General features: G+C 39.5%; 1 protein-coding gene across 1 annotated transcript in view; it reads right to left on the bottom strand.

Moving 5' to 3' along the window:
• LOC129635131 (metabotropic glutamate receptor 7) overlaps positions 1-8,788 on the bottom strand; it is a 651,100-nt gene extending 642,312 nt beyond the window's left edge. Inside the window, exon 1 of the mRNA XM_055557823.1 lies at positions 8,627-8,788. Coding sequence (XP_055413798.1) covers positions 8,627-8,738 — 112 coding nt within the window. The 5' untranslated portion in view covers positions 8,739-8,788. The remainder of the gene's footprint in view (positions 1-8,626) is intronic.
• Positions 8,789-10,168: the final 1,380 nt, after the last annotated feature.

Here is a 10,168-nt window from a genome sequence, read left to right on the forward strand (position 1 = left end):
CTGTTACTCCAGGTGTTTCTTGACTTCCTACTTTTGTATTCCAGTCCCCTATAATGAAAATGACATCTTTTTTGGGTGTTAGTTCTAAAAGGTCTTGTAAGTCTTCATAGAACCATTCAACTTCAGCTTCTTCAGTGTTACTGGTTGGGGCATAGGCTTGGATTACTGTGATACTGAATGGTTTGCCTTGGAAACGAACAGAGATCATTCTGTCATTTTTGAGATTGCATCCAAGTACTGCATTTTGGCTTCCCTGGTGGCTCAGACGTTAAAGCATCTGCCTCCAATGCGGGAGACCTGGGTTCAATCCCTGAGTCGGGAAGATCCCCTGGAGAAGGAAATGGTAACCCACTCTAGTATTCTTGCCTGGAGAATCCCATGGACTGAGAATGCTGGTAGGCTACAGTCCACGGGGTAACGAAGAGTCGGACATGACTGAGCGACTTCACTTTCACTTTCTTTCACTGCATTTTGGACTCTTTTGTTGACCATGATGGCTGCTCCATTTCTTCTAAGGGATTCCTGCCCACAGTAGTAGATATAATGGTCATCTGACTTAAATTCACCCTTTCCAACCCATTTTAGTTTGCTGATTTCTAGAATGTCAATGTTCACTCTTGCCATCTTCTGTTTGACCACTTCCAATTTGCCTTGATTCATGGACCTGACATTCCAGGTTCCTATGCAATACTGCTCTTTACAGCATTGGACCTTGCTTCTATCACCAGTCACATCCACAACTGTGTATTGTTTTTTCTTTGGTTCCATCCCTTGATTCTTTCTGAATTCTTTAGGGAAAACCACTAGGCCATTCAGGTATGACCCAAATCAAATCCCTTATGATTATACAGTGGAAGTGAGAAATAGGTTTAAGGGACTAGATCTGAGAGACAGAGTGCCTGATGAACTATGGGCGGAGGTTCGTGACATTGTACAGGAGACAGGAATCAAGACCATTCCCATGGAAAAGAAATGCAATAAAGCAAAATGGCTGTCTGAGGAGGCCTCACAAATAGCTGTGAAAAGAAGAGAAGCCAAAAGCAAAGGAGAAAAGGAAAGATATAAGCATCTGAATGCAGAGTTCCAAAGAATAGCAAGGAGAGATAAGAAAGCCTTCCTCAGCGATCAATGAAAAGAAATAGAGGAACACAATAGAATGAGAAAGACTAGAGATCTCTTCAAGAAAATTAGAGATACCAAGGGAACATTTCATGCAAAGATGGGCTCGATAAAGGACAGAAATGGTATGGACCTAACAGAAGCAGAAGATATTAAGAAGAGGTGGCAGGAATACACAGAAGAACTGTACAAAAAAGAGCTTCTCGACCCAGATAATCATGATGGTGTGATCACTCACCTAGGGCCAGACATCCTGGAATGTGAAGTCAAGTGGGCCTTAGAAAGCATCACTATGAACAAAGCTAGTGATGGAATTCCAATTGAACTATTTCAAATCCTGAAAGATGATGCTGTGAAAGTGCTGCACTCAATATGCCAGCAAATTTGGAAAACTCAGCAGTGGCCACGGGATTGGAAAAGGTCAGTTTTCATTCCAATCCCAAAGAAAGGCAATGCCAAAGAATGCTCAAACTACTGCACAATTGCACTCATCTCACACACTAGTAAAGTAATGCTCAAAATTCTCCAAGCCAGGCTTTAGCAATACCCTGAACTGTGAACTTCCAGATGTTCAAGCTGGTTTTAGAAAAGGCAGAGGAACCAGAGATTAAATTGCCAACATCTGCTGGATCATCGAAAAAGCAAGAGAGGTCCAGAAAAACATCTATTTCTGCTTTATTGACTATGCCAAAGCCTTTGACTGGGTGGATCATAATAAACTGTGGAAAATTCTGAAAGAGATGGGAATGCCAGACCACCTGACCTGCCTCTTGAGAAACCTATATGCAGGTCAGGAAGCAACAGTTAGAACTGGACATGGAACAATAGACTAACCAGTTCCAAATAGGAAAAGGAGTACGTCAAGGCTGTACATTGTCACCCTGTTTATTTAACTTATATGCAGAGTACATCATGAGAAACACTGGGCTGGAAGAAGCACAAGCTGGAATCAGATTGCTGGGAGAAGTATCAGTAACCTCAGATATGCAGATGATACCACCCTATGGCAGAAAGTGAAGAGAAGCTAAAGAGCCTCTTGATGAAAGTGAAAGAGGAGAGTGAAAAGGTTGCCTTAAAGTTCAACATTCAGAAAACGAAGATCATGGCATCTGGTCCCATCACTTCATGGGAAGTTAATGGGGAAACAGTGGAAGCAGTGTCAGACTTTATTCTTTTGGGCTCCAAAATCACTGCAGATGGTGATTGTAGCCATGAAATTAAAAGACGATTACTCCTTGGAAGGAAAGTCATGACCAACCTTGATAGCGTATTAAAAAGCAGAGACATTACTTTGTCAACAAAGATCCGTCTAGTCAAGGCTATGGTTTTTCCAGTGGTCATGTATGGATGTGAGAGTTGGACTGTGAAGAAAGCTGAGTGCCGAAGAATTGATGCTTTAGAACTGTGGTGTTGGAGAAGACTCTAGAGAGTCCCTTGGACTGCAAGGAGATCCAACCAGTTCATCCTAAAGCAGATCACTCCTGGGTGTTCATTGGAAGGACTGATGCTAAAGCTGAAACTCCAATACTTTGGCCACCTCATGTGAAGAGTTGACTCATTGGAAAAGGCTCTGATGCTGGGAGGGGTTGGGGACAGGAGGAGAAGGGGATGACAGAGGATGAGATGGCTGGATGGCAGATGACAGAGGATGAGATGACTGGATGGCATCACTGACTCAATGGACATGAGTTTGAGTAAACTCTGGGAGTTGGTGATGGACAGGGAGGCCTGGAGTACTGCGATTCATGGGGTCGCAAAGAGTTGGACATGACTGAGAGACTGAACTGAACTGAACTGATGGAGTAAGGGAAGCCTGGGACAGATAAAGTAATTTCTGTATTTGTTTTTTGAAAAGATGATCATCTTAGTTAAACAGATCCTATATTGGAAGAGCTGACCTGGAGGCATGGATAACTGAAGCTATGAATCATTAAGAATAAAGTGGGGCTCAGAACTAAAGTAACTGTAATGATAGTTGGGGATAAGGGATATACCCAAGATGTGGTAACAAATTGGGTGTGGGTTAAAATCTCAAGTATTGTGTTAACTGCTGAAGGTCCAAAAATTAAAATAATAAAGTTTCTTCTTGAGGAACTTAGTTTCATTTTAATCACAACTGAAAATAAATGATATCATGAGAGTGCTTGTGATTTTGTGTTTTGAAATTAAGTCCTTATTCAACACCTGTAATTTAAAATGGGATCACTGAACAGTTCATTAAGGAAACACTCCAAGCAGATATTAAACTGTCTCAGAGTTTTCTATTTTCACCATGATATAGACAGAGGAAAAACAAAGTTGGAAAATCCTGAAAGTTAGCATAGAAATATAGATGGGAATATTGTGAATTATAGCCCTGTTGCATCATACTGCTGTAACTTTTGTGTGGGGATGGTAACAGGGAAGAAAGGAGTAGATTTAGGGTGGGGGTAACTGTGACAAATCTAAGCAAACGGATCTAGGATATAATTTATGTGACTCACAAATCAAATATTTATATATTCTAAAAATTATATATCATAAGGTTTTCCTCTGTGTGCCATTTTACCCCCAATAAAGGCAAGCAGAAAATACAACTGTTCATTCTTTTCTCTTTCCTTAGCAAATATTTACTGAATGATTTCTATATGTCAAAAATTAGGCTAGATGATAGGGTTCCGAGGCAAAGCCCTTGACCTCATAGAGGTTACAGTCAGGTGGGGAAGATCGATAACACAGCCCATGAAAGAAAGCATTGCATCTGTGAGGGAGGGCAGAGCAAGGGATCCTCTAATGATAACCAAATCCTACAATGAACAAATCCAACTTGTTCTTGAAGTAAAAAAAAAAACAAAAACCTGAAGGCTGAATAATAGTTTACTAATAGGCAGTTAAATCTTCTAGTTATTCTAGGTAAAACTATTCTAGGTCAAGAGAAAGTTCTAAATTAAAAAGTCTAGAAGGCAATGGCACCCAACTCCAGTACTCTTGCCTGGAAAATCCCATGGAAGGAGGACCCTGGTAGGCTGCAGTCCATGGGGTCGCCAGAGTCGGACACGCCTGAGCGACTTCACTTTCACTTTTCACTTACATGCTTTGGAGAAGGCATGGCAACCCACTCCAGTGTTCTTGCCTGGAGAATCCCAGGGAAGGGGAAGCCTGGTGGGCTGCCGTCTATGGGGTCGCACAGAGTTGGACACGATTGAAGTGACTTAGCAGCAGCAGAGTTTACCTAATAATTATAAGACCAGCTGAAATAGTTAAGTGATTAGTATGAACTACCAAAGGATAGTTCAAATATTCTTTCTGGTTTTGAAAAGTTGATATGTCTCATGACACCATGGCAGTAATGAAGCGTGACTATTTCTGTCACATTATGAAGCAGTGGTCATGAGATTCCCCTGAAAATTGTGACAAACTAGAGTAGTTATATGTGATGTCCTTACTTTCATAATCCTTGACCCAAATTTGGTTCAAAAGCTCTGGACTATATTACTGCCTTACACGATCATAAGCACTTCTTTTGACCCTCACTTAGAAAAGAAGTCTTTATTTCTAATTTACACTACTTATTTTATTATGCTGACCTGAATTTTAAAGCACACTGGGAGTGAATAGGCTCTCATTCTGTGTGATATTAAGCAATAAATTGCTTTTGTTGATATTGCATGTGCAGCCATTCAAATAAACAGGGCAATTTATGCAAATATAACTGTTTTACAAAAATCTCATCATCTGAGAAAATCATGTTACAGTCCTCTCTGAAAGTTCAACAAGGAGCAGCTTCCATGCATATTTAAATATCCCATGACTATACATGAGAGGAAAATTATTAAGGTCTTCTCTGGAAGCTTAGAGAAACTGTATATAAACTTTCATGTTCCAGACAAATTAGATGGCCCCTTGTTGAAGGACAGCTTTCTTTTCTGACATCACTGTCTTGAATTGTTCTATCAGTCTAACAAAGGAGCATGTACCCGATGAGCTATGCCTACATGCATGGTGAAGATCCTTTAGGATCCAGTTTTATAAGTAGCCTTTGCTTAAAGACTTAAGCCTAAAGTTTGGAACTGAAACACTTCAAAACCATGCAACGTTTACAGACACTTATAAAGAAGAACCACAATATTCAAACTGTTTGAAAGAATGGAAGTAACTCCTGGGAATCTTCCAGCAGAACACAGAAACATTATCCTTGAGCTTACGCTTGCTCTCTCCACTTACCCTCACATACACACAAATACACACACCAACCACATGAATAGGTCAACCTGAATAGCTCACTTCCTTTTCTTGGTATGCTTCTTATACAATGAAAGCATGTTAGTAAGAATAGCAACTCAGCTGTATTTTATACACACACAGACACATATACACCCACACACACATACATACATAACCTTTGAGTTATGACCAAAGGGAAGTGTTATCACGCCAGTTATTTTCAATCTTTTCAAACTCAAGAATAACTTCAATAACTTCACTGATTTATAAGAAACTAGTGTGGAACACTAATAATTAGGCATCATTGGGTATTGTGTTTCCCATACAGGATTTAATTTATCTTATTCTTATTAATCTCATTCTCTATAACAGGAATCTGAGACTTGGAAAGTTCAATTACGTGTCAAACATTACACAGAATACAACTGATGGAAATCATTATCCAAATCCATGTCTTTCTGATACCTTTGCATTAGCTTATCATTAGTGGTAGTATGCCACACGACCTCTCCTTACATGCACCTTGACTTGTGTCTTTCTAGAGGATCAAGTTCTAGAACTAGCACAGAAAACAAGTAAACACTGAAAATTACCCTTGAAAGTTACCTAAAATTCCCTAAGGATGTATACTTTCCTGAAGTTTCAATAGGGCAAATTTTTATAATTCTTTTTCTTTTACTCTGAATTAGAATATATTGTTGTTCCTCTGAATGCCAGAGAAGGTAGCCGGAGTCTTCTTATAAGTCGTGGAAATGAATATTTACCTCTATACACTGGAGTCACCTTTGGGCTGGCAACATGCTCACAATATAAGCAGCCCACAGAAGTGACACCCACCTAAGAAATGATGGAATCATGCTTCCCATCTCACGTTTTTTCCCCAAGAAATACACATACTGAGTGAGCAGGCTTATCACACACCACTTCAATTATAAGTTTCCCTCCTCTTTTTTCCTCCTTTCTTGGGGAGAAAGGAGGGAGTTGAATGCTGGGGTTTCTGTTAAGCACACAAATGAATTTACTTAAATTCATTGTACATATGGTATGGTTCCAATGAAATTTAATATAAATGCATGTCAACTGTCATAATGAAGAAGAACTTAGTGCAAGACATTACTTGAACTCACAGTGTTTTCTGGCATTTCTGCAGCTGGCTTTTTAGTTACCCTCATACCCAAAACCAAAGGCTTTCAGATTGAAGGGTTTTATCCCAAATGGCTGCCAATAATTTTATTTTGAGCTGGGTCAATGTATGATTAGCTAAAATTATAAGCTGGGGAGTTCAGGTCATATTGCAAGGTCCTTTCATTTTGAAGAGTCAGATAGAGCAGACTTTGTATATGTAAAGTTTTCACCAAGTGACACCAAGTATAAACAACCATTGGAAACTCAGCACTGACCTGACAATAGAATACAGACTTTTATAAAGGCCAACATTTGTCTTGATCCTGTCCTTTACTAAACAATCAACATGATTTTGGCCTTTTGAACACTGCACATTTTGCAGCAAAGTGGGTAGTACCCTTTGCTTTGTCCAGTACAAAGTTCAGTATTAAATTTGAGATTCACCTGTGGAAATTCTGTAGAACAAGATGGTATCTGAACTTTATTTCTGAGCTTTATCTTACTACTTTACCCATATTTTCTCTTAATTTTATTCTACCTATTGGTTATTATGCCCATATTTTAGATATGCCTTTAAGTCAGCCTTTAACATTATTTTCGTTAAAGCAGAAGTCAAAGAAACAAAGAAATAAATAAATGCATAGTTATCAAAAGTGGTTAGGCTGTTCTCTAAAGAGTCATGAATTCAGCTGTTAATGAGTCTTAAAAGTCACAGCATGGAAGACACAAGGCCAGAGTTAAGACTTATTTCTTAATCAGAAAGTTTCCCACTGAATCACTCCAGAAATGTTTCCCTTAGAAACAGCGTAGCTGGGAGTACAACAGTGACTCAGAAAGACACGTTCTCTCTTAGAGTCTATGCGGCAAGAGAGAAAATGACAGCAACAACAAGTTATGCTAACCGGTGATAACTGGTGTGGAAGAGGTCACTAGAAACACAAGACCAAGCTGACGGAACCCAGAAGCTTTTGTATACACGTGTGTATGGACCTAGAAATGGCATTGGGGACGAACCCTGTAAATCATTAGGAGCTATGCAGTCAAAGGCGCTAAGAGTAGCAGGATTTCAGCCAGAAGGAAGAGTGTAAGAATAACCCAGCCCTCCAGTGACATTTTCAGATGAGACATAATGATAAGGCTCTGAGTAAGAAGCACAAGATTCATAAAGAAGTCATGGCTCCCTTCTTTCAGCAGCCATGTACAGACACACCATCCACATGCTGGAGCATCGTATATCTGAGGACATAGACTGAAAGTCAAATGCTCCAAGCCATGTCTTCAGGATTTATGGCATCTATCCTCATGAAAAGAACCTGTTTCTACTGCTCTGTTTGTTGGCCTTACAGTTAGTTAACTATTCTGATAAATGACAGTTTGCATAATATCCTTACCACAAAAACCGAGGACCAGACTTTAGCCTAAAAACTTTTTAGGAATATTGAAGCATGCAATTTAAAAAAAAAAATCTATATTTACTAGAGTCAACATTTCCATATGGGGAAGCCAGCAGATGCATTGTCAGGATTCTTAAGTTTGAAGATTATGTCTCATTTTTACAAAATCTGTCAAACATTTGAACCCATTACCTTCCATTTTGAGTTTAATAAGCAAACATAAAAGAACCTTCTCCAAATGCTTTCCAATAGAACTGTCTCAAAAGAATCTACAGTTTCAAAGGATATCTAAGTACACTCTACTGCCTGGATAATTCACTTAATTTGTTTTGGCCAAGTCATTCAGAGCCCTCACCATCACTCACCTTCAAAGCCCAGTGTGACTATAGTTGGGTTTTCATAATTTAAGCAAGTCTCTTCATTTTGGAGAGGGGCAAAGAGCAAGGACACATGAAGAGGCATATTCAGCCACATTTGCTTATTTTCCTTAGAGATAATGTAATCCACACTACCAGCTATTGCACAGAAATCAGCAATTTTAGTACCTGTTATTTTCTCTCTACTTCTTCCAATTTTAAGGCATTTCAGTTTCACATCTTTGAAAATATTATCTTCCAAATCACAACGTGCTATAAATGAGGACTCTTTAGATTCACTTCACAGGCAATGGGGAATGTGAAGGTAGGAACACGGTTATGGTCAACAGTGTTCACTAATGATGCAAAGAAGCCTAAAGCCACAGACATTTAGAAAGGGTCATCTTGATCACTGTGATCTCATCCTACCTGCCTCTTTGGAAATCTGGGTGAAGGATTCCACACCTTTCTCTCCGTAACTTCCTTCCGATGCGAGAGTAGACACGTAATTCCAACCCAGGGCCTTCACGATGTCTACCATGGCCTGGGCTTGAAAGGAATCGGGAGGGACCACACGAGAGAAGAAGTCATAGCGCCGGTCATCACTTAACTCGGGTGCCGTTGATGCATAACTAATCTGGGGGATCTGAAAAGACAAGAAGGCACTACATGAGAGCACCATCAAGATGGGAGAGTTTCATTTATACTTATGACAATTTACTTAAAATACAGGTCTTGAGCTCCAAAGAGGATGTGTGTTTGCCAAACACTGCATGAAAGTGTGAACCACCTAAATGCAACCAAATGCATCTATTTTTGTGTTGTGACCTTTTATTTTTCTCCTCTTGGAGAAAGGAATGGGAATGGAGTGGGAATTACTTACATCATGGTGGTTAGGAGAAAAAAAAATATAACCATTCTAACATTGTGAATAATGCTTTAGTTACTATACACTAATACAAACAAAAGACAGGACAGCCTATCTGGTATATAAAGGTTGATTTATTTGACACATCTTGAGAATGTTTGTGGATGTAATTAGCTATCTAACATTGACTGAGTGCTGATCACCTGTGAGGAAATACCTAAGCAAGCTTCATGCATTATTTATTTTTCATAAGAACATTATGAAGTAGATCACTAATGCCCTAAGACCAAGGCAAGAGGGTTCCCTGCCCCACCATCACTTCAATGGCTTATGCACTTTGGAAGGCCTTTCTCAAAATTTTCTTAGCTTCCATTTGGATGCTGAGAGAGGCTGACAGTCTTGATTGAATGACAGTGACCTCTGATTCCTATTTTTTTCCCTTTGCAGAATTATCTGACCCTCAGCTTCACATGTGATTAACCAAATGCCTCAAGAATTCTAGAACTTGTGTCTATATGGGTCATCCTATACCAAGACCCTGGTTCCAAGAGTTCAGTCTAATGAACAGAATACTCCTCTTGGCTGGCAAAGTATTTATGTCCCAGGATCATGTGAGATTGCAATACCTGAGTAGTCCTGATATAGTGACCTTAGTTAAAGCCAATTATGCATATAGAAAGAAGCCTAGAAAAAAAAAATGTTTACCTGGGATCACAAATACACTAGGGAAAGACCCGAAGCAGCCATAGATGAGGAACATAGCTTAGGGTCTAACTCCAGGATCTCTAGGCTAGTTGTTTTTACAATGCAATACACTGCAGTTCTTTCTCTTAACAATAGCATGCAGTAGACCATGAGAGGTACAATTTACCTACCTGTAAGAATGACCAACTTCTACAAACCTCTACTTGTAACTCTCCTAGGATCTATCCCTGCTGTAGCATAAGGTTATCTCATGTATCTAAAAACCGGTTTCGATATTTGCTCAGACAAAGACCAACAGTCCAATTCTTTGCCCCAAAGACATCAAAGCTATACTCAAGTTAATTCTTTGATCCCTGAAAATTCTACCCAGTACTAATGTATTTCTCTCCTTTGAGGGC

Source organism: Bubalus kerabau, chromosome 20 (assembly GCF_029407905.1).
Source record: "Bubalus kerabau isolate K-KA32 ecotype Philippines breed swamp buffalo chromosome 20, PCC_UOA_SB_1v2, whole genome shotgun sequence".
Classification (NCBI taxonomy): domain Eukaryota; kingdom Metazoa; phylum Chordata; class Mammalia; order Artiodactyla; family Bovidae; genus Bubalus; species Bubalus kerabau.